At 44.6% G+C, this 25,307-nt stretch overlaps 1 protein-coding gene across 2 annotated transcripts in view; it reads right to left on the minus strand.

Annotated features, from left to right (window-relative positions):
* Positions 1-858: 858 nt before the first annotated feature.
* Positions 859-25,307, minus strand: part of mmel1 (membrane metallo-endopeptidase-like 1) — a 104,382-nt gene continuing 79,933 nt past the window's right edge. For both annotated transcript variants that reach the window (XM_078559238.1, XM_078559237.1), the window contains exons 14-23: positions 24,809-24,907; positions 23,779-23,862; positions 22,440-22,543; positions 17,466-17,524; positions 14,155-14,274; positions 13,178-13,311; positions 10,329-10,394; positions 8,954-9,049; positions 8,111-8,187; positions 859-1,874 (exon numbers count right to left, since the gene is read on the minus strand). In XM_078559238.1, the coding sequence (XP_078415364.1) occupies positions 1,775-1,874; positions 8,111-8,187; positions 8,954-9,049; positions 10,329-10,394; positions 13,178-13,311; positions 14,155-14,274; positions 17,466-17,524; positions 22,440-22,543; positions 23,779-23,862; positions 24,809-24,907 (939 nt within the window). In that variant the 3' untranslated portion in view covers positions 859-1,774. The remainder of the gene's footprint in view (positions 1,875-8,110; positions 8,188-8,953; positions 9,050-10,328; positions 10,395-13,177; positions 13,312-14,154; positions 14,275-17,465; positions 17,525-22,439; positions 22,544-23,778; positions 23,863-24,808; positions 24,908-25,307) is intronic.

Consider the following 25,307-nt stretch of genomic DNA (forward strand, 5'->3'; position numbering starts at 1 on the left):
GTTGACACAATTTGGAAGTACCCCGTCTAGATCGTATAATACATGTCTGGGAGGCCTAAAGGGTCAACTCCTGGCCTTTACTGAGTTTCTCAGCCAGAAATGGTAGGGCCATATAGTCAGAGAGAAAAATGTCAATTGTGCTTTTTAAAAAATTCTAAAATGCAAGGGGACTGATAAGTGAGGACAAGACAAATTGCTCACACAGGTGAAGGTTTCAAAAAATTAGGGGACATCAGACAATTAGGAGTCAATAGGGCAAGTTTCCCTCTTTGAAGGTGTTGATTCCTTGCCCATTGGGTTGAGCCCAGACTGTGAGTGATAGTAGGCTATTCAACTGCAGCAGGCACCATTGATTACCAATCATGCTTTGGCCTGTTAGCTCGCGTTGTGCCTCTGCTTCCAGCACTGGGTGCTCTTTCTGGACTGTTGTATGTAGCATCCAGTGTTGTCAAGGTGACAATGAAAAGTTGAAAAATACCCTGTCATTATTGCCTCAATTAAACATGGCTGCCCATAGTTAGGTGAGCATTTTGGGCATTTGGTGCCACTTTTTAAAAATTCATTCTCAGATTACAGGTTGGCATTGATACTCCATCCCTTGTTACAACTTAGTGGCTTGCTAGGCCACTTGAGATAGAAGTTAAGAGTCAGTCACTTCTGGAACAGTAGTTACAGCAGACAGCATGCAACTACGCTGCCAAATCCTTCATCACTGCCCAGCAAAGTACCGCTGCTAAACTGAAGCCAGAGCGGAAGATAATCCTGACTCGTGCCTTTACCTCTGTGCAAGCATAGGAAGTCCACCAGAAACCCATTTTAACCTGGCTCAACTTCTCATAAAAAGCAGCAACAATGCATAATGGTCAAAGTATTTATCTGAAAATATTGACAGAACAGGAATATATTAAAATTGACACAATGCATCAAGATTAAATACAGCAATAAAAGACAATTTGCCAAATAATTTTTCTGGATATAAACAATACAGTATAAATCATAGATATATATGTTTAAATATATTACAAATAAGGTGCAGCTAGTGAAGGACTTCATACTTTGACTAAAGCACATTGAACTGAATGCTATAAAAAGGTTTTCAAATACCACTTATTGAAATTTATATTATAGAGCAGCACTGGAGAAATTTTCTTATGAAATATTAACACCAAAATGACACACCGTATGCCTTGAGCTATGAGTACTTTGGGAAATAAAGTAGTTGAAACAGTTATAAGCAACTGGGACACATCATTTTAACAAGTCATAGCCATGGCATGCAGAAATTGGACATTCATTAAGTCTTGCTCTTGAGACAGACTGAGTTAGTGTGTAACAATAGCCCCAGCTAATCTTCCTGTACCTTCTGCAAAATGGTGGCTCTGTTCTTAAACCAAATTATAAGAGTTTGCAATTTGTGTAAACTCCTGGAACTACAACTCATGAACATAGCTGTCTCTTCTCGAACAAGGAACATTTAGCAGGCTAAAGCACCTTGATGTTATTACTGAATGCAAATATTAGTTAACAGTCATGTTAAGGTTTAAAACAGTCAGTGTTTAAAGGACTTGCTTAAACAGCCTAAAAACCAATTCCCCGCTAATTATCCCCTCTGTTTGCCCACACATGGAGCAGCAGAGAACGAGAGCAATAACCTTGACTGTGATTGACTGGAGAAGGATTATTAGGCACATCTATTGGCTTCTGCCAGCATTCATGTAATCCAACGACGTAGAAGGTTTTGATGGTGTGAACTAACAGTGCTGTTGGTCTTTGGTTACCACACTCGACATTTCTTGGCTGGGTGCATTGCATTGCCTCTTTTACACTGGAAGGCCTCAGCAAAAGCTTCAAAGTTCTGGAGGGAACCGATGACTCTGCACAAAGGGAGGAAGAGAAAAGAATTTGCACTTGCACAGCACCTTTCATAGCCTCAGGAGTTCTCAAAATACCTAACAGCCAATTAAGAACTTTTGAAGTATGACATCTTATTTGTAACATGTGTAAGCTAGCTGAGCACAGCAAGTTGCCACAAACAGGAATGTGATAATTGACCAGATAATCTGATACTCACTGAAGGGTAAACATTGGCCAGGTCACCAAGGAGAATTCTCCAGCTCCTCTTAGAAATAGGTGAGATCTTTTACATCCACCCAAGAGTGAGGACAGATTTTTAACATCTCATCAGAAAGGTGACACCTCTAACAGTGCAGCACTTCCTCAGCACAGCACTGGAGTGTCAGCCTAGATCAGTGTTCAAGTCTCAAGTGAAACTTGAATCAGTAGCCTTCTGACGAAGAAGCAAGAGTGCTGCAGTGAACCAAGGTAGGAAAAGCAACGGGAAGGTGATAATTCATGATTTCCACAAATGGGTATTGATGTAATGGTGACATTTTGTACATCACTGTTTTTGGGAAAACAACCAATGTAAAGCTATAACAGGAATTATGCTTCTGGTGGGAGGAGATTGTCTTTGAATTATGCTTTTTTTCTCACAGGAAATAACAAAGCCATCATATATGGCACTTCCCAGCAGATCATCAGCAAGTGATAAAATGCATCTCAAGGCCAGCAGATTGGTACTAAGCAGCAGTACTGTTTACATCTACAACAGAGATTCATTGTGATTGTAAATTGATCAAATTCTACATTCTGAACAAGCTCACAAAGTCACTACAAGTGTATCGAAGGTATGAGGGGGCAAGTTGGCTGTGGTGAACTGGGAAAATACATTAAAAGGTATGACAGTACACAGACAATGGCTAGTGTTTAAAGAATTAATACATGGTTTGCAACAAATATACATTTTTAAGGCACAAAAACACAACACGTAAGTGAGTCAACTGTGGCTAACAAAGGAAGTTAAAGATTGTATGAAATCATAAGAGGCTTATAAAGTTGCCTAAAAAGTGGTAAGCCTGAGGAGTTGGAGCATTTTAAAATTCAGCAAAGGAGGATCAAGAAACTGATAAAGAAAGGGAGAATAAAATATGAAAGCAAACTGGCAAGAGACATGAAAACAGACTGTAAAAGCTTCTATAGATATGTAAAAAAGAATTGATGAGCAAAGACAAATGTGGGTCCATTACAGGCAGAGACAGGAGAATTTATAATGGGAATAGGGAAATAGCAGAGAAGTCAAATAATTTGTGTCTGCCTTCACTGAGGAAGGTACAAAAAACCAAATGTAACATATTTAAGTCTGCAGACGACAGAAAAAACTAGGTGGGAATGTGTGGTGTGAGGATGACGCAAAAGCATTCAAGGGGATGTGGACAGGCTGAGTGGCAAGAATATGGCAGGAGGAATATAATGTGGATAAGTTTGAGGTGAACCACTTTGGCAGGAGAAATGGCAGTGCAGGGTATTTCTTAAATGGTGAGAGATTGGGAAGTGTTGATGTCCAAGGGGACCTGGGGTTTCCTTGTTTGTAAGTCACTGAAAGCGAACATACAGGTGCAGCATGCAATTAGGAAGGCAAATGATATACTGGCCTTTATTGCAAGAGGTCTTGAGTACAGGAGTAATGATATTCTGTTTCAATTGTGTAGAATCTTGGTTAGGCCGCACTTGGAGTAATGTGTACAGCTTTTGTCCCCTTACCTAAGGAAGAATATACTTGCCATAGAGGGAGTGCAGTGAAGGTTCACCATACTAGTTCCTGGAATGGTGGGATTGTCCTATGAGGGGAAATTGAGGAGACTGGGCCTGTCTTCTCTAGAGTTTAGAAGAATGAGAGGTGACCTCATTGAAACTTACAAAATCCTTAAGGGGCTGGACAGGGTAGATGCAGTAAGGATGTTTCCTCAGGCTTGGGAGTCTAAAACCAGGGAACACTGTCTCAGAATAAGGGGCGGATTTCTTCACTCAGCGGGTAGTGAATCTTTGGAATTCTCTACCTCGGAGGGCTGTGGAATCTCATTCAATGAGTACGTTCAAGACAGAGATCGATACATTTCTAGATACTAATGACGGTGACAGTGAATCAAGGGATATGGGGTTAGTGCGGGAAAAATGGCATTGGAGGTGGAAGATCAGCCATGATCTAGTTGAATGATGGACAGGCTCCAGGAGCTGAATAGCCTACTCCTGCTCCTATGTTCCTATCCAGCATACTGGGTTATCCCATGGGCTTATTTTTGTTTAGCATTAGCGTTACCAGCCTCTGCCATCTCCAGAGATTGTGAGCTCAAGCTCTGTTGAACCGATTCCCTCAATCTGCAAGCTGTTAAAACTCAGGCTTGGCATCACCTGACCATTACATCTCAATGAATATACAGTACAGAAATAAGCCATTTGGTCCAATTGGTCTATATCAGTATTTATGCTCCACATGAGCCTTCTCCCATCCTACTTCACCTTACTCCTTTCTCCTTCAAATGCTTATCTAGTGCTCCATTGAATGCATCAATATTATTCACCTCAACTAATCCTTGTGGTTGCAAGTTCTAAATTCTCACCACTCTCTGGGTCAACAGGTCTCTTCTGAATTCCAATTTGTTGTATTAGTTTTTATATTATACTTATGGGGTAATCCAAAACTAGGGACTATAAGTGGAAACATCTTCACTATGAGGGTAGTGGGTGTCTGGAATTCGCTGCTCAAGTTGGCAGTAGAGGCAGAAACTCTAAACTCTTTTAAAAAGTATCTGGATCTACACCTTAAGTGCTGTAAGTTGCAGGGCTATGCGCTGGGTGGAGGAAGGTGGGATTAGGAAGGGCACCTGGGTGTCCTCGGGCTGGCATGGACAAGATGGGCCGAATGGCCTCCTTCTGTGCTGTAACTTTTCTATGGTTTCTATGTCTACCCTGTCAAACCCCTTCATAATTTCAAAGTCCTCTATTAGGTTATGCCTCTTTAAAAAAAAGAGGTACCTTGCCCTTTACCTTAAAGTGAACCATTTCAGAATGGGGAAATAATTCCTGCTGGGCAGCAGTCCACATTCTTACTGAATTTCTAGTGGACCTGCACCCACAATATCTGTTTAACCTGCATGTCCACAGTTTCTGCTGATCTCTCGGGTGATTAGTGTCCATGCAGTAAAGCTACCCAATGCTCATACTATATCCAGTTATCAGTTTGAGTTTGAGTTCGAACAGGCCCAGGAGTAAGAAGAGGAGAAAGGTCATGTTGCAAGAACAGAGATTGCTGTTCAAAGGTGGAAGAAAAGAAACAGATACTATTCTTCCCTCACAAAAACAAAATTACCTGGAAAAACTCAGCAGGTCTGGCAGCATCGGCGGAGAAGAAAAGAGTTGACGTTTCGAGTCCTCACGACCCTTCAGCAGAACTGAGTGAAGTTAGGAAAGGGGTGAAATATAAGCTGGTTTAAGGTCGGGGTTGGGGAGAGAAGTTGGGGGGTGCGTGGTTGTAGGGACAAGCAAGCAGTGATACAGATGATCAAAAGATGTTACAGACAAAGGAACAGGGAGGTGTTAAAGGTGGTGATATTATCTAAGAGAATGTGCTAATTAAGAATGGATGGCAGGACACTCAAAGTACAGCTCTAGTGGGGGTGGGGTGGAAAGACTGACAGGGTATTATAGTTATAGATTTAAAAATAATGGAAATAGGTGGGAAAAGAAAAATCTATATAAATTATTGGAAAAAACAAAAGGGAGGGGGAAGAAACGGAAATGGGGGTGGGGATGGGGGAGGGAGTTTAAGATCTAAAGTTGTTGAATTCATTATTCAGCCCGGAAGGCTGTAAAGTGCCTAGTCGGAAGATGAGGTGCTGTTCCTCCAGTTTGCGTTGGGCTTCACTGGAACAATGCAGCAAGCCAAGGACAGACATGTGGGCAAGAGAGCAGGGTGGAGTGTTAAAATGGCAAGCGACAGGGAGGTTTGGGTCTTTCTTGCGGACAGACCGCAGGTGTTCTGCAAGGCGGTCGCCCAGTTTGCGTTTGGTCTCTCCAATGTAGAGGAGACCGCATTGGGAGCAATGAATGCAGTAGACTAAGTTAGAGGAAATGCAAGTGAAATGCTGCTTCACTTGAAAGGAGTGTTTGGGCCCTTGGACGGTGAGGAGAGAGGAAGTGGAGGGGCAGGTGTTGCATCTTCTGCGTGGGCATGGGGAGGTGCCATAGGCGGGGGTTGAGGAGTAGGGGGTGATGGAGGAGTGGACCAGGGTGTCCCGGAGGGAACGAACCCTACGGAATGCCGCCAGGGGGGGTGAAGGGAAGATGTGTTTGGTGGTGGCATCATGCTGGAGTTGGCGGAAATGGCGGAGGATAATCCTTTGAATGCGGAGGCTGGTGGGGTGATAAGTGAGGACAAGGGGGACCCTATCATGTTTCTGGGAGGGAGGAGAAGGCGTGAGGGCGGATGCGCGGGAGATGGGCCGGACACGGTTGAGGGCCCTGTCAACAACCGTGGGTGGAAAACCTCGGTTAAGGAAGAAGGAGGACATGTCAGTGGAACTGTTTTTGAAGGTAGTATCATCAGAACAGATGCGACGGAGGCAAAGGAACTGAGAGAATGGGATGGAGTCCTTACAGGAAGTGGGGTGTGAGGAGCTGTAGTCGAGGTAGCTGTGGGAATCGGTAGGATTGTAATGGATATTGGTGGACAGTCTAGCATCAGAAATTGAGACAGAGGTGTCAAGGAAGGGACGGGAAGTGTCAGAGATGGACCATGTGAAAATGATGGAGAGGTGGAGATTGGAAGCAAAATTAATAAATTTTTCCAGGTCCCGACAAGAGCATGAAGCAGCACCAAAGTAATCATCGATGTACCGGAGAAAGAGTTGTGGGAGGGGGCCGGAGTAGGACTGGAACAAGGAATGTTCCACATACCCCATAAAGAGACAGGCATAGCTGGGGATCATCCGCCGCCATTTCCGCCAACTCCAGCATGATGCCACCACCAAACACATTTTCCCTTCACCCCCCCCGGCGGCATTCCGTAGGGATCGTTCCCTCCGGGACACCCTGGTCCACTCCTCCATCACCCCCTACACCTCAACCCCCTCCCACGGCACCTTCCCATGCAACCGCAGAAGGTGCAACACCTGCCCCCTTACTTCCCCTCTTCTCACCGTCCAAGGGCCCAAACACTCCTTTCAAGTGAAGCAGCATTTCACTTGCACTTCCCTCAATTTAGTCTACTGCATTCGCTGCTCACAATGTGGTTTCCTCTACATTGGAGAGACCAAACGCAGACTGGGTGACCGCTTTGCGGAACACCTTCGGTCTGTCCGCAAGCATGACCCAGACCTCCCTGTCTCTTGCCATTTCAACACTCCACCCTGCTCTCATGCCCACATGTCTGTCCTTGGCTTGCTGCATTGATCCAGTGAAGCCCAACGCAAACTGGAGGAACAGCACCTCATCTTCCGACTAGGCACTTTACAGCCTTCCGGGCTGAATAATGAATTCAACAACTTTAGATCTTAAACTCCCTCCCCCATCCCCACCCCCATTTCCGTTTCTTCCTCCTCCCTTTTGTTTTTTCCAATAATTTATATAGATTTTTCTTTTCCCACCTATATCCATTATTTTTAAATCTATAACTATAATACCCTGTCAGTCTTTCCACCCCACCCCCACTAGAGCTGTACTTTGAGTGTCCTGCCATCCATTCTTAATTAGCACATTCTCTTAGATAATATCACCACCTTTAACACCTCCCTGTTCCTTTGTCTGTAACATCTTTTGATCATCTGTATCACTGCTTGCTTGTCCCTACAACCACGTCCCCCCCAACTTCTCTCTCCCCCCCCAACCTTAAACCAGCTTATATTTCACCCCTCTCCTAACTTCACTCAGTTCTGCTGAAGTGTCATGAGGACTCGAAACGTCAACTCTTTTCTTCTCCGCCGATGCTGCCAGGCCTGCTGAGTTTTTCCAGGTAATTCTGTTTTTGTTTTGGATTTCCAGCATCCGCAGTAGTTTTTTGTTTTTATCACTATTCTTCCCTCAGTCAGGTAATAACTGTATTAAATATGTTCAGTGCCCCAATAAGCTGACGTGCATAGATACCAGGCAGCATTTTCTCTTAGTGGCTGAAGTAAAAGGTAATAAAGATTTTTTTTAAATTGGTTAAATTCCACATTGCATTGTCAATGTCCAACGTGAATCCCATGATCGCATTGTATGGACAATAGTCATATACCTGAACTTCAGTGGGCTGTGAACGTCAGTTTTAATTGATTGACTGGCATACTCAGGCCGATATGACCCACACCATACCTAGAAAATATAAATAATTGTCAAACAGAGGCTGAAAAGGCAGCAGCAGTTTGTATACATAAATATGTAATCAAATGGACTGAACAAACGATTTTCCTTGCAAACCTAATTGTAGCTTTATATCAACCAGGAAATGAGATGAATATCCTATCCTGACAACTTATCTCAGCAGAAATTCTTGGTTGCTTGAAGGAGATCGGTTTGTATTTGGATTAAAAATAAAGTTCCAAGTTTGTGCTGTTATTGGGGGGCCTCGCTCATTGACAGTAAGCCGGGAGCTTCAACCCTAGGCCACATATATTTGACATCATGGGTGCTCTGCTCCCGACCCACTGTCAATGAGCGAGGTTCCCCTAACAGCAGGAGAAAATGGGAGAATCTGTCCTTAAATATCAGGTCAATCCAGCATTGAAATTTTCACTGACTTAGAAATGGATTTGGTTCAGGCCTGCTTTTGGATCCCTAGGATCAATCAGCTTGGATGAGATAAGCTCATACCTGGTTGAGATACTTGGAGGTCTACTTAACTAGGTTCAACATTACCCCATTATGTATAAAATGAAGGACTTAGTAAGAAATCCAAAAATTACTTCAGTGTTCCCCACTGTATAATAGCACAGTAAAGTGATGGCCAAGGTAAGAATCTTTTCTTAAAGTCCCTTCACTTTGCCCTACTCCTGTACTATATATAACGTGGCTATCCCATTCCTTTGCCCTCGTGCCCCATTCTGCGCGATCACGCACTGTAGGACTGTCCCTGTATTACCTGTGCAAAATTAAGGAAGAAAAGTTGTTTGTGTGTCAGATCCAAGCCGGGCAGTTTCACTTCTTCACCTTCTTTCTTCACCCATTTTAAATAGGCCTGGAAAATACACGGTGAAGGCAATAAAACCAAATCCAAATTGACTCAATGGGAAATTGGAAGAAAAAATATTCTTCTATGTACAACGTCTTGTCAAATTGCCCTCCCAAGCAGTGACCCTAATCTGCAGCTCACCACCACCTTCTCAAGGGCAACTAGCGATGGACAATAAATGCTGGCCCAGCCAGAAAATGACATCCCATGAATGAATATATATATTTTTTTAAATCCCGTGGTTACTACAGCAGTTGAACTACTTTCATTGGAATTTCTTTTTTTTAAAAACCATTTTGCATTTAGTTGCCTCTCCTCTCCTGAAGCTGTTGATTTGTGCGAGCATGCAGTTCCATAGTGCTGGCATCTGTGCAGTACTATGTCCAAATGTGTGAATAGACAGTAAATAGTGGCAGGCTACCTGACCAGAGGGAGTTGGGTGGAGTTTGTATCACAACCGACAGTGATACTGTTCTCACCCACTATTCACAAAGACTGGATGGCATTCAGGGCATCCTGACTGATTTTCTTTTAACCTTAGCCGACACATGGTGAGATGAATTGTAGAATGTCCTTAACAAAAATAAAAATACCTGGAAAAACTCAGCAGGTCTGACAGCATCTGCGGAGAGGAACACAGTTAACGTTTCGAGTCCTTATGACTCTTCATGTTGTCAGACCTGCTGAGTTTTTCCAGGTATTTTTATTTTTGTTTTGGATTTCCAGCATCTGCAGTTTTTTGCTTTTATTTATGTAGAATGTCCTTATTTACTCTGGCTGAAATGAACTAGCTCAGTGAAGAGTTGGGAGTTCTTTATAGTTGGTATGGCACCAGGGTAGTGGAAGCAAATTCAATAGTAATTTTCAAAAGGGAATTGGATAACTACTTGAAGGGGAAAAAACTTGCAGGACTATGGGAAATGAGCAGGACAGTGGGACTGATTGCATGGCTCTTTCAAAGAGATGGCATGGGTACAATGGGCCAAATGGGCTCCATCTGCGTTGTATCATTCTATGATACTGCAAACATCCAATGCAACAAACATGATAATACTTGTTAATACTTGATAATGCAAACTCAATCAAGCACAGGATTTAACGATTATCTTAAACAGGACTAGCCATAATTCTGTGATCTGGCATTGCCAATGGGGAATGGCAGTCACAGGAGTGCTTGTAACCTGTGATTTTTCTGTCCATTATTTCTATTGGTGGGATATATTTCTCTGTAGAATATCACTGACTTGTGAATCTGAAGTACGACTGGCAGATTTCCGTGCTGTACCTTGTATGCCTGTCTGACACCTCCATTGTCTGCGATATTTTCACCCAAAGTACTGATCCCGCTCACCTGTGTCAAAAGAAACTCCAGAATGAAGTGAAACATTGCATGCCACACATTGGAAAACAAACTGGCAGCTGGGGCAAAAAAAAGATGGGATATCTTGAATTCTGTCTTCAATTATTTGTCTCTGAAAGACATGCACAGCATCGTTCTCCAGATCAGGGAACTGAAAGGAGTTAGGTTCATGATCAAAAATAGTGCGTCTGGTGAAGTGAGGAATGACTGATGTCAATAATAGGGGACAAACAATACACATCTACATGACATTCCTTTGGCTAATACTTTGAATGGAGGTACTAGCTTGTTTAAAATAAACATTAATTTAAAATTTAAAATAAATAAATAAACATTAAAGCAGCAGACATGGCAATGTAATCTGAACACAACAAGCGTCGCCTGATCCTGTTTTTGCTTACTCCCCGGTTGTGAGCGAATGTAACATGAGACTTAGAAAATAAATGAGAATTGATAGATCTGCACCAGGGCATTCGAAGGGAGAGGGAGTTGGTGACAGAAGGACAGTCAATTCCTGTGGTAGCCTTACATCTCAGAGGATGATGGTTTACGTTGCGTTGGTCAACTCTGTGTTAAGCATCACTTGGTGTGGCTTGATGTGGCTCAGGATCCCCACCCTGGCATGGCAGTCTGTGTCAACATTTGCTGTAGAGGAAGACAGGCTGAGAAGGTTCACAATTCGCTGGTCTCTGTTTTCTCTGGGCCCTCTTCTTGGCCGGCTGAACTTCTCATTTCTGCTCACCTCTTCCAATGCCCTTCCAAACAGTTAGTCACCAGAGGTCATGGCTGTCAGTGACTGTCTCCCAGTTGTCTGTGTCAATATCAGCCTTCTTCATATCTCACTGCCAGCGTCCTTGTAGCACAAGTCTGGACATCTCCAGGAAGACGTGATCCAGTGGCCAGTTCACTGTACAGAAGCTCTTTGGATATACGGACATCATCCATCTGATGAACGTGGCCGAGCCAGTGCAGACGTAGTTGGCTTCGCAATGAGTGTCTTCTGATGGAATTAGCACGCTCCAGGACCCCGGGTTGGTGACCTTGTCCTGCCAAGAGATGCCAAGGAGACGTCCGAGACAGCGATGGTGAAAACTGTTCAGCCTTTTCACCTGCCTAGCATTTGTTGTCCAGGTCTCGCCACTGTAGAGGAATGCACTGAGGATGCAGGCTTGGTAGACTCAGCAGTTTGGTGTTTTCAGTCAGGTTGCTTTTGTCCTACACACACTTACTCAGGTTGGACATAACAGTTGCAGCTTTTGTGACGTGAGTGTTGATTTCAGCATGAAGTGACAGATCGCTGGTGATTGTGGAGCCGAGATATATGAAGCTCTCAACAACTCTAGTGTAACCTGAATGCTGATAGATGGTGATACGGCAACTTCTCTGGATCATGACATTTGTCTTCCAAAGGCTGATGGTCAAGCCAAACCCTTTATAGGCATGAAAGAGTCTCTCCACTTGCTGCTGAAGGTGTTCCTCAGTGCTGCATCATCACCATAGAGCAACAGTCTGATGAAGACTTGGCACACCTTTGTCTTGGATCTTAGGTGGGCAAGGTTGAACAACTTTCTGTCAGTTCGCGTATGTAAGTTGATACCCTCTGTTGAAGACCTGAAGGCATATGACAGCAGCCTGGATGAGTGCAGCTCCAACAACACTCAGGAAGCTTGACACCATCCAGGACAAAGTAGCCCGCCTTGATTGGCACCCCATCCGCAAACATTCACTCCCTCCATCACGAATGAACAGTAGCAGCAGTGTGTACCATCTACAAGATGCACTGCAGAAACTCACCAAGGCTCCTTATACAGCACCTTCCAAACCCACGACCACTACCATCTAGAAGGACAAGGGCAGCAGATAGATGGGAACACCACCACCTGGAAGTTCCCCTCCAAGCCACTCACCATCCTGACTTGGAAATATATCGCCGTTCCTTCACTGTCGCTGGGTCAAAATTCTGGAACTCCCTCCCTAACAGCACTGTGGGTGTACCTACACCACATGGACTGCAGCGGTTCAAGAAGGCAGCTCACTACCACCTTCTCAAGGACAATTAGGGATGGGCAATAAATACTGGTCTAGCCAGCGACACCCACATCCCCTGAATGAATAAAAAAAAGCAAAGAGATGAATACGCCAAAGAGTCAGTACCAGAGCACAACCGTATTTGGCCCCACTTCGGATCTCAAAGGGTGCCAATGTTGCCCCGTCATAGTTGACCTTACCTATCATGTTATTATGGAAAGAGGAGATCACATTTAGCAATATTCAGTGGGCAGCCAGTTCTCTCCAGCAGTGAATTTATTGACTGTACAAAGACATAGTCCATATTTTAAAACATAGAAAGGGTGTATGGATGAAACAGAAAAAGAGAGGGGAATTTTTTTCTCGAAAAGGTCTAAGGAAAATTCTTGACAAAAGTGAGAAAGTCACCTTTGACTGGAAAGATGAAAGAAAAGCAAAACTTTCATTCATATAGTGCCTTTCTCATCCTCAGGATGGCCAAAAAGCACCTTGTAGCCAATCAATTTATTTTGTAGTGCAATTACTGCTGCAAGATAGGGGGATGTAGCAGCTAATTTACATATAACAAGGTTCCACAAACCGCAGTGAGGTAAGTGAATAGTTTACCTGTTTTGGTATTTCTCACCACTACTAACTGACTAGGAACACTGCCCCATCTCTCAGATGAATAGGAATTCCACCACATTTATTGCTCTTTGCTTTCACTTGAGAAAGAATGAAAAGTAGAGCAAGAATACAGTACTCACGTTCTGTCCACCAGCTAAATCCCATGTGTAGTTTCCATACTGATGTGCCATGCAACGGGATTGGTCATTGAAATGCGTGGCTGAGAAATTGCTCCACCAGTCATACAAGTTGCCATCTTTATCGTAATTTCTTCCTGGAGATGACAAAATGTGATGAAGACAGTTTTTTTTTATTGAAACGAGAGCCAAATTAAAATGAAGCCTCTTATGAGGCGTAATGGACAATGTAAATTGACAGATAATCCTATGACTGCAAATATTGGTTGTGCATGCATGTTACAGCAATAATCCTGGGCACAGCAGTGAAACTAATTTAAAAACAACAACAATTTAAAACAAAATGCAATAAACAAAAAAAGCTGTGTAAAAGGAATGCTTCGCTGGATGTTTTGTCCTATGAACAGTCTGGTGTATGATTGAGATTATGGATAATAGTTTCATCCTGAAGGATATTTCAATGCTTTAGTGAATTACAAAATGTCGGTGCAATAGACTGGGAGACATTATAAATGAAGAAATTTTCTTCTGTCCTTGTTGGTTCTCTACTTTCAGATTAAGGGGGGTGATTTTTCCAGTGCGGAGCCTTGTCCGTCAACTGCAATTATCAGGAAATTATCGGGTGTTAGCTATTTCCTGGTATGTAGGACGGTCAGTATGCAAGGAGCTCCTTGGGAACACATATTCAAAAAATCTTTCCACTTAAATCAGGTCAACTCAGACCACACCTCTCGACCTGCAACCTATCAAAAGGTCAATGGGTGTGTGGCCAGCCACAGGGGCAAGACTACCAGTCTCTGAATCACTTAATTTCAGAAGCTTGGGAGTCAGGCTGGCAATTTTATTTTTAAAACTCAGTTGCATGCTTTAATGTCAGGATAAGAGATGCAATGAAACATCATGGACAAGTAGCTGAGTGCCACATCAGTGATGTCTTTGAACCTATACCACAGTCAGATAACCAGTCTATTCATGCCCACCATTGTCATCAAATCCATGTGTTATTTCATGGCCGATCACCATGCCAATTCCTCCAAAGTTTAGTGCTTGAAGCTGGTGTTTACTGAAGAACGGGGGCTGTAGAATCCCGGCTGGAAATACTGCAGGAAACAAATAACCTGGTCAAGTATTGACTATCCAAAACTCCTGAGAAGTGCTTTTGTAAAATACAAGATGTAGTAAAAATGATATGAAATAAAGAAAAAAATAAAGTGGAATAATGTAAACATGAGAAAGAAAATCCAATTCAGTTTGTGCTTCGTTCTGGACTAGTTTTAATAGAGTAAATAGGGAGAAACTGTTTCCATTGGCAGGAGGGTCAGTAACCAGAGCACACAGTGAAGGTAATGGGCAAATAGACCAGCAGGGAAATGAGGAGATTTTTCTTTTTGCACAGCGAGTTGCTATCATCCGGAATGCACCACCTAAAAAGATGGTGGAAGCAGATTCAATGGTAACTTGCAAAAGGGAGTTGGTAAATACTTGAAAAGGAAAACAGTTCCATGGCTATGGGGAAAGATCAGGAGCATGGGCATAATTGGATAGCCTTTTTAAAGAGCTGACACAAGCAAATGGCAAAGTGACCACCGTCTGTGCTGCATCATTTTATGATTATACCTAATATAATGTCAAGTGTCAGCCTTGGCTGATTGGTAGCATTCTCATTTCTGAGACATAAGATTGTTGGTTCAAGCTCCACTTAAAGACTTTGACACATAATGGGACTTAATATTAGCCCCCAATGATTGATTGGTAGTGGGAGGATAAAAATTTTTAAAGGGGGAAATGGCAGGGAAATTGACTAGTTAAATAGTTAATTGGAAGAGCTGGCACAGGTACAATGAGCTAAATGGCTGTGTCTGTGCTCTTTGACTCTAATTCAATGTAGGATCAAACTCTTTCGAGTTATCAACAGTCACAGTTTGCAACTCTTTCGAGTACAATCACAGTTCTTGGTTTTTCCGGGAGTGGGACATGAACCCACAACCCTCTGATTCAAAGGCGAGGGTGCTATGAACTGAGCCACAGCTGACACCTCCTGTAGGATCAAACTCTTTCGAGTTATCAACAGTCACAGACTGCAACTCTTTCGAGTACAATCACAGTTCTTGGTTTTTCCGGGAGTGGGACATGAACCCACAACCATCTGATTCAAAGGCGAGGGTGCTATGAACTGAGCCACAGCTGACACCTCCTGTAGGATCAATGTGAACCTAATCTACTGGTACCCCAACAAGATGTGAACTCAGATCTCTATGAAAAACAACTGAATAAAGGGTATCTTAATGTATCTGCAAACCTGATGCAACTCAGTGAGCTCATCTGAAATTAAGTCAACTCAATATGAAATGTGACTCGATAGGAGTCTAACCAAATCCAAACTCAACTCAGTTCAGTCTCTAATTAGTATGAACATAGCTTTATGCAAACTCAAGTCAATACAAATCTAAATTAATATGGATTCAACTCAAACCAGGTCTACCCTTTGTGAACACAACACCAAGTACAGTAACTATGGATTTACAAATCTTCCAAGCTATGAGAAGTAGCTAGCTGAAACTAATCTTGTCCTTGCCCTTGTCATAGTAGTCTAAAAATTCAACTGTGCCAATTTTTGGGAGCAATCCCTGTGCCTGAATAGATTTGCCAGAGGAGCACCTGATATTGGGCATCTGGCCTCATTATCAAGGAGCCGATAAACTGCAAACATCTAATAGGTGATAAAAGTAGGGTTTCCAATCCTCCCAGAACTGCCAGAAGTCTCCTGGAACCAGCATTAATCTCCCAGTGGCCAAAGAGAGCCTTCCATGAGATTTTAAAACAATATTAATTGACGCCATTGAGTGAGTTGGGCCAGTTTGGTCTACAAGAATCATCATCCCCCAAGCCAAGGAGGGGGGATCCTGTGGTGTTGGCTGGGAAGTGTAGTCTCTTTATCCCTGCATGGCAGAGAGTGGGGAACTGGGTGGAAAGCACACTACAGCTCCCCAAGGACACCGCAGCCAGAGGTGGGGTGGGGGGGTGAGGGAGGGCTGGCGGGAGGAGGTGGTAATGTGACCTGTCAAGTGGAATACCAGAGGTTGAAGTAAAAGATAAGAGTTGCGGCTGGATACAGGTGTGTACAGGGATACAGAGGGTAAGGAGCAGCTCAGCTGAGACAGATTTTCTTATAGACTCATAGATGTTTACAGCACAGAAGGAGGCCATTCGTGTCCACGCCACTCAACTAAGATCTGACTACACTAATCCCATTTTCCAGTGCTTGGCCCATAGCCCTGGGGGTCATGGCAATGCAAGTGAATATCTAAATACTTAAATGTTACAAGAGTTTCTGACTCTGACTCAACCACCCACTGATGTTTCCAGTATCTCTCTCCACCAACCCCTGCCAATTATTGCACATCAAAAGCAGTAAGAGGAGGTGGAGCAAGATTTGTATTTATGTTCTTGATTTGTACAGCTAACTTATAAACCTAGAACCCACTTGCGCCACACCGCCAGCTTTCTGTGACTTACAATATTCTCCGCCAGAGTTGGCAATCCTGGATCAAAGGCAGTTCACCAATAAAGAAGAATGACAAATCAGATAGCTGCAAAGCCCGATACGGCCATCAGCTGAGAGTTTAAAGGGAACTGGGAAGGGGGCATGATGAATAGGAATGGAAGGTAAAAAACCTGGCTGGGAGGGGGTGACTGTGTCAGGAGTTCCCAATCATCAGGCTGGGGAGGGGCTGGGATCAGTGGCCAGCAGTGCCCTGTGTACATTGAATGTGGTGTCAGCTCTACAAATCTAATCATAGTTTAAAATCTTACTTAGTGGTTCTGGTATTACAGAGAGGGCTTCAAAGAGATGTTAGGCCCTTTACTTGCATGTACAAAGGGCCTAACGTCTGGTTCAGGCTTGGGCCCTTGATGTTCGTAATGAGCATGCGCTTCCTGTCTGCCATGTTTAAAACTTAGGAGCCCGTTTAGTGCCCTAAAAATGGGCACTGTGCAGCGGTAATTCTAGGCAACAGAGGTTGCTGGATATTAATCAAGATCAGGGATCCTAGCGGATTTACCCCTTCACAACACTCGGTGGTAGAAGTCACATGTAGCACCCACTACGACTGATCTGGTCGAGATCAGCTGAGTAAAGCACACAATGAGCAATAAACTTGAGACCTTCTTTGTCTACATGGCTCTGCTAGTCACAGCTTTAAACAACTTAACAATAAGGGGAACCTTAAACATTTATTTCCACAGTGGAGCCAATATTCATTTTATGGCAGTGTGCATAATTGTGACATACCTATTTGGTTTTGATTAGGTGAATAAAAAGCATTTATAACTGCAGCTCCAATAACCCATCTGAAATAAAGCAGAAATAGTAGCGTGAGGTCAGAAATATAACGAGCAGGTTTTATAATACCTGCATATTTTACTTGCCTTTATAATTTAAAAACTTGCCTCATAAAAGATTGAAAATGAACATGGTTCAAAGTAATAATGGCTCAAAATGATAATGGCTCAAAATGATAATGGGAAGCTGTGCTAGGAGGGTGCAGGGAACCAGAGTTATAACTACATAACTCCTCTGACCCATGTTCCCTGCACTCATGCATACCTGATCATAAGGCAGCTTCGATGCTCAAGTCTTTCAAATAATAAAAGAAACTAAAGATATGGAGGTGAGTAGGTTAAGTTTGCAAGACTAGAGGATCAAAGATTCAAGCTAAGAAACTCCAGCCCCGCTTGAGGTTTCATTAGGAGTTTATTTTATCAACGTTGGCAATGGGTGGGATGACTGGACATCAGGGTCTATCACTAAGCTGGTTCAAAATAAAGTTGGAAGATTATTTGGCATGAAATGAAATTACTGTTATAGGTGCAGGTGATCATATAGTTTGGGGACATAGCGATAGCGTATTTTGTACATGGCAGGAATGTTCAGAGGAAGCCTTTTGGAAATTTTATTAGGCACTAATTGCCTTTCTCAAGTTGGTTGGAGTACATTGGAGAGATTAGGCATAATGAGTCAAATGGCCTTTTGCGTCCTTATGTATAGCTGTACAATAATTCTTGGTATCTTCACCATGGCCAGAATTTTACATCAGGTGTGCATCCCGACGTCACCGTGCATCCTCGCGATATTTCGCTAGGCGGGCATGCAATGAAAATGGAGGCAGGCCCACCATTAATTAACAGGCCAATTAAGGCCCTTGAGGCTCCAACTGTCGGGGAGTTTACATAGCCCGTACGATTTTCAGGGCATCGCATGGACGTAACAGACAGGCGGGCAAGCCACATTTTTAAAAACCTCATCCACGGACGGGATAAGAGGGGTGAGTGGGTTTGCTAATGCGAGTTGTTTGTACTTTAGCTTGTAAGTTGCTGCTGCTTGCTTGTGAGAACAGAACATCTTCATTGCGCTTCAGAGCTGCTTTGACAGAAATAAGAGGCTTCAGTTCAGGATTCTGGAAGAGTCATACCACTTAGGGCCTTCCAGGTATCAGACAGCCTTCCCTTATCCTGGGAATGGGGATTGTGATCTCCGCTGGAGGCACTTCCTCTGAGGAGGAAGAGAGGGCTAGGAAGGGGGAGGAGACCAGGTGTCCCTTTTCAGCCTCCAGGGGAGCGACCTGTGGGAGGATAGGCGCAAGCACAAGGGGCGCAGGGCCAACAGGAAGCCCAAGGCAGAAAGGACCGCAGAAGACCTGCTGCCAGGGTTTACAGGCGGCGATGCAGCTACCTCAATGTGCCTGAGGTACAATGTCGAAGGAGGCTCCGCCTCTCAAGGGAGACAGTGACTCCCATCTGTCAGATGATTGGCCCTGAGATCATCTCCGACTGTGTGGGTGGACGCCCCATGCCAGTGGCGCTGAAGGTCACATTGGCCCTCAACTTTTATGTCTCTGGCTCTTTCCAGGGGTCAGTGGGGGATCTGTGTGGAGTCTGCCAATCAGCTGTCCACAGTTGTATCAAGCTGGTGACAGACGCTCTGTTCAGACGTGCATTGACTTTCATTCAATACCACATGGACAAGGCCAGCCAGGCAGAGCGAGCCAGAGGCTTTGCAGCGATTGCTGGCTTCCCCCACATCACTCATAACATCATGGGTTACCCTGCACCTGCAGAACTAATGAAGCACCCAGTGGCTTGTTGAACAGAAACACATTTAATGCTGTGCTGCCTGGCATACATAATACAAATTAAATCGAAAGGTGTTACCATCACACCAAATATTATTTAATGTAAATGTGGGAGAAAAAAATATCACCAGTGATAAGCCTGTGTTGTGCTTAAGGTGCTTTAAGTTTTCGCTTGCGGGTGCTATGTCTAGGTGCTCCCCCCTCGCTGACACTGGCATTGGTGACAGCCTGCTCACTCTGCTGTCCTGTTGGTCATCAAGACCTTGGTGGGCGTCCTTTGGCTCATGGAGCCTGTGCTGACCCCGCCTAGGAGGGAGCAGCCAGTGCCACGGCTGGCATTTCCCCAGTTGCCACAGCATCACTGGATAACATGGTCACTGGCAGAGGGGCGGAGGAGCTGCTGCCGTCGTCCAGAGCGCCCTGAGAGGAGCCCGCAGAGACGACAAGTAGCTCCTGCGCCAACATGAGGTCGCTTTGGACCTCCCTGCACACCATTGATGGATGGGCAGCTAGCTGGAATACTGGGTGCCTAATCCATCTCCCACACTGATAGTGACCACCTGAGGTCATTGCCGGTGTGAAGGCTTGCAGGTCTGAGTACATCCCCAAGTACCCCTGATTCAGCTCCTGGAGATGCCTCTCCATGAGAGTTGTCACGCTCTCCATGGAGGGTGCATTGTGCTTGGCCATGAGGGTCATTGCATTGATTGTGCTCCGTAAGGACTCCTCCACAACGGAGACCATGGCACATATTCCCTCATGTATCTCCTCCGCCAGATCCTCCTGCACACCCTGCTGAACTTCCAGCATCTGCTGCCTCAGGAACGACTCCAGAGGCACATCATCAACTACTGACTGAGCACGTTCCTGGTCCCCAGCAGTCCTCCGACTGCCGGCACCCTGGGCACTCTCTGCCTCTGTCTGCATCTCAAGCGAGTGTGAAGTGCCCTCACCGCTGTGCACCAAGATACTAGCTGCCGATCTAATGCCCACCGAGGTGCTGGCATCTACTCTGGTGCCTGCTTGGCTGAGAGGGTGTGATGCAGGTGCGTTTCCATGGTTGCTGTCCTCTGAGGTCAGCGGCGGGCCTTCAGGCTCCTCAACCTGATGGCTGCTGGGGAGTCTGAAAGGAAGAACAAGGACACGTCATTAGTTGACGTCATTACACTGTTACTGTGCATGCCTGGTACCCGGATCAGGGTGCCCTCATCTTCCCATTATCAAATGGGGATTCCATGTTCAAGGCTCACATCAATATAGAGAGTTTGGTGGAATGGTTGCTATTACAGACATTCTGACCCCAGTGCACTGCACTCTTACCTCCCTGTGGCACCCCAACCTCACCGCAGCCGGCTGACCTAGGCGCATGGCGCCTCTCCAGCTCCAGGGCCTTCTGCTCATATCTAGTTAGGATTAGAAGGTGGGGGCGGTCCTCCGCCAGTCCGCAACCTCTCAGCATTGTTATGGGCCGTCTTCTCCTGAAAGGACAGAGGAGCGTTGATTAGTCCACCCTGTACCTGCATTGCTATTGCAGCCTGGCCAACCCCACCTGAGGAACACCTCGCAGGGCTCAGCCGATTCGTGACCCTGGAGCCACGAGACACTCATTCCAAACAGCCAGGGCTCACCCCTTTCTCAGATGCTGCCTCATTGACATTTGCCACTCACACTCTTAAGAGCTCTGAGGTTTGGGATGGGGTGCTGCTCCTAACTGCTGTGCTAAGTGACCCATGCCAACACGGTACTCACCCTTCCTGATCGCAGGAGATCATTGAACGCGCTTACGGCACTGCACCCATGTGCACCTCACCACATCATCGGAGCTCACGTTGGATGCCACCTCCTCCCAGGCATTTTTGGTGAGTTGGGGGAGGCCTCCTCCTCCAGTCCCTGGGGACAAGGGTGTCTCTGCACGCTGCCACCTCCTCCAGGAGGGCAGCGAGACACCCATCAGAAAAACGTGGGGCCGAGTGCCCCGCCGACCTGCTGTGTTCACCAGTAACAAGCTCCATGACGAGGGGCGTCTGCTTCACTGGCAGTCTTGGCATGGCTGACGCGGCTGCTTTTGAATTGGCCGCCGGGTCCCAGCGGACATTGAGCTCCTGCCCCCGCCCCTTCTCCCCGTTGCTGCTGTCGCATCATACACTGGGCGGGCTTTAATTGGCCCGCCCACGTAAAATGGCGGTGCGGAGCCGATCGAGGGGAGCAGTTGGCTTCCTGACCGGCCCCGCCCACTCCCGCTAAGCCTGCACGCTGACCGTAAAATTCGGGCCCATAGTTCAAAAAGGGGTGTTAATAGCTGTAATGCACGATAAGATTCCTTTATCCCACTTCAGTTTTCCCCTGAAGGTGCAAATTCGTCCTGTGGCAGGGCCTGCTCACCAGTACCTTGCCCATCATTCATATCTGAGCCAAGACCATAGCCTTGTCAGGCAAAGCAATTGTAGGAGGAATTACAGACCAGCACAATGTTACCATCAGCTAGCGTTTATGCATCCACACATTCCAGCAAATGTCAATGGACAGTGATCAGCAGCATGGGCATAGTTTGTTTCTTTCTCTCACGTTTATTAAGGCCAATTCTAACACTTCCACCACTGTCCAAACTGGAACAAGTAACTAAGAGCAAACTAGGAAACAACCTGAAAGGTTCTTGTCTGTACGTCTTAGTGCTACACCGGACAGTACGTTTACCCATTAGCCCAGAGGTAAATTTGTATAATTATACAGATTATGAACCAGTCTGCTGCTGCAATGAGGATGTATATACCATCTTTAATGTAGTAAAACACTTCAAGGCCCTTCATAGCTTTGAAACTGTGCCATGTAAAGAGATATTAGCGCAGTTGACCAAAAGTTTGATCAGAGAGGTATGTTTTAAAGAGCATCTTAAAGGAGAGAGGGTGGGGGAGGTGTATAGGCTTAGGGAGGGAATTCCAAAGCTTAGAGCACAGGCACTTGGAGGTTGCTACAATCACTAATGGTGGAGGGAAGGGAATCAGGGATGTGCACTAGGCCAGAATCGGAGAAGTGCAGAAATCTCAGAGCTGTAAGACTGAAGGAATTTAGAGGTAGGGAGGGATGGCTCCATAGAAGGATTTGAATACAAGGATTACCACTCATTAGATACTTACACATCCTGATCCACTTGCTCCCGTAGTTTCCCAAGACTTTTTTGCGCTGCTGCCTTCAGATTTTCAAGGACATTTTCAAAGTATTTGTTTTCATTGAAGTTTAGCTGGATAAAGTACAACAAATATAAGTGCCACAGTTTGCGACTTCTGTTCATGCATCTATTAGCCTGTAGATTAAACTTTGATGTGAATGATAGAGTTGGCATAACCTGTAAAGACAGTGCTAGCGCTTTGCCAATCTACAGTGGATTACCACTCCATACTGTTGAAACAATTGATCACAGTTGTTAATCCTTCAGTGTGATGTATTTGTGCATAAACTGCATGAAATACACAGGCACTTGTTGGTTGCTATGACACCTATTGCCAGCAACACGATAAAGAAAGCATTAAAAACAGGATAAATCTCTTTTTGTGACTCTAGTATGTATATTATGAAAGATAATGGATGTATTGGAATGGTTACAAGTCGATGATCTCACTTCTTTGTTTGGATAATGGTTTCAAACTGCCTGAGTTATGACATTACCTTAATCACTTATTGAGATTACTATCTTGTAATCACTATGATCTTGTAATCTTATTATTCTCCATTACATCAATTTAATTATCTCACGTCAAGAAATTTTGCAACAAAGGAAAGCTTTACTTGGTTTCCCAGAATACACAACCAACCCTGATAGATCACTGCCAAAGGCCAAGAAATCAATTGTCCCAAATTTGAAGATGTAGAAGCCAATGGCATAAACATGGCATGGAGATGAAGGACTGAAATCAGTTTAACTAAAAGGAGCCTATTAAAACTGCTCTGGAGAACAAAGTGACCACTGGTCACAATTATTTAACAGAGTTGAAGACTCATTTAGCAAATTTACTCTGCGCTTCTTCCCAGACCTCCCTGGATTCCTGACCAAGGTAAAATACTTGCCCTGCACAATTTGGGGACAATATCTGTACCTGAAGACACTTCGCAGTCCTGATTCCATGTGGTTCTGGCAGTGAAACAGGGGATCTGTAATTTTGACCCCTTAACATTTATCAAATGTTACATGTCACTGGATTTCCTAAAGAGCAAATTTCAGTAGGCAAGACAAGGGTATGTCCATTGTAGATCCATCCTATAATCTGTAACGCTTCAATACTGATACTGCCAATAGCATTTTAAAGATTGATCAATACTCATGTAGGTGTGGAGGTGGTTGAACATTGTGCTTTTGTTTATTTTACTTCAACAACTGAACTAACAAAACAAAATGGATTCTGTGATCCCATGATGCACTGGCTTGCAAAGTACGGCAAGCTAAACAAGGCATACAGTACATAACACTATCATACTCACATGTTCATATTCCTGATCCAGCCTGGGATTGTCCTCTTCCAGAATGTAGTCTGGATATCCAATTTGCTCTTTTATTGCCAGGGCCTTTGAGATAAACAATGGGATGTTCAAAATAATTAACAAGACATTGGGGCTACAATAAAAACAGAAAATGCTGGAAAGACTCAGCAGGTCCGGCAGCATCTGTGGAGAGAGAAATAGAGTTAACGTTTCAGCTCTGAAGAAGAGTCATACGGACTCGAAACACTAACTCTGTTTCTCTCTCCACAGATGTTGCCAGGCCTGCCGAGTTTTTCCAGCATTTTGTTTTTATTTCAGATTTCAAGCATCCGCAGCATTTTGCTTTTCTCGTTAGTGCTAGAATCTTTGCTTGTTACCGACTGACATTTTTATGGTTAGGGTTAGGATTGTGCAATGGCCTCAGTACCCTGGAACAGGCTTCCCAATGCTGATCCCTATTCAGTGGTTTCTGATATGAACACTGGCTAAGGAGAGGGCCCAGCTGCGATATCTTTCATTCATGAATAGCCCATCGCCTTTCACGATCTGAGGTCCTGCAAGGCCATAGAATTGGAGCTCATCAAGACTCATTGCCTTCAAGGACAGAGAGGAGAAGAAAGAAAGAAAGAAAGCAGGATCACCCTGGTTGATTATCTTTTCCCCACTCTCTCTGATAAGGGGTGCTGAGACCAATTGTTGGTACCCAACCGTTACCCTAAGGTTTGAGGGAAGTCTGTCACAGCACACAATGGAAGTTTAACCCAGGACCAGTTGGTCTGTGTGGCTCAGCACCAAGATGGGGGACATACTTACTAAATGTAAAAGGGAGCTCAGGATTATACTTTTCCCATGACGATGATAAACTGAAATCCTTGAGGCAACAACATCCTGGGATCCAGCCTGATTTATTCAGTGTTTCACTGAATGGAAAACACCTACAGATTTTTATCAGACCCCCCTCACCCCCCAGTAACCATTCGCTATCGTAGGAAGCTAAAGCCATGTACAAGCATCATTAATAGAAACTGACCTTTCCCTGTGCTTTCTGCTTGGAAGCTGCATCCATCCACTCCAGCTCATCCAATGTTTCGATAAACACTTCTCGAATTTTATCAATTAAATCCTTTACCTGAGAAAAGGAAAAGTGTCCAATGAAAGAAACTAACAATAAGCTAACAACTCAATCTCTTGGACAATCTCTTGCGCCTCTCAGTCAGCAGATTGTGGGTTCACGCCCCACTCCAGAGACTTGAATGCAAAATTCATGCTGACACTCCAGTGCCAATGGTGAGGGAATGCTGCACTGTCAGAGATGCCCTCCTTTGGATGAGATATTAACTAAGGCCCCACCTGCCCTCTCAGGTGGATGTAAAATATCCCACAGCTCAACTGAAAGAAGGGCAGGGGATTTCTCCCAGTGTCCAGGTCAATATTTATCCCTTAAACAACATCACTAAAACCAGGGCATTATTTCACTGCTGTTCATGGGACCTTGCTGTACGCAAATTGGCTGCAACTCTTCCTACATT

Source organism: Cetorhinus maximus, chromosome 15 (assembly GCF_964194155.1).
Source record: "Cetorhinus maximus chromosome 15, sCetMax3.hap1.1, whole genome shotgun sequence".
In the NCBI taxonomy this organism is placed as follows: Eukaryota; Metazoa; Chordata; class Chondrichthyes; order Lamniformes; family Cetorhinidae; genus Cetorhinus; species Cetorhinus maximus.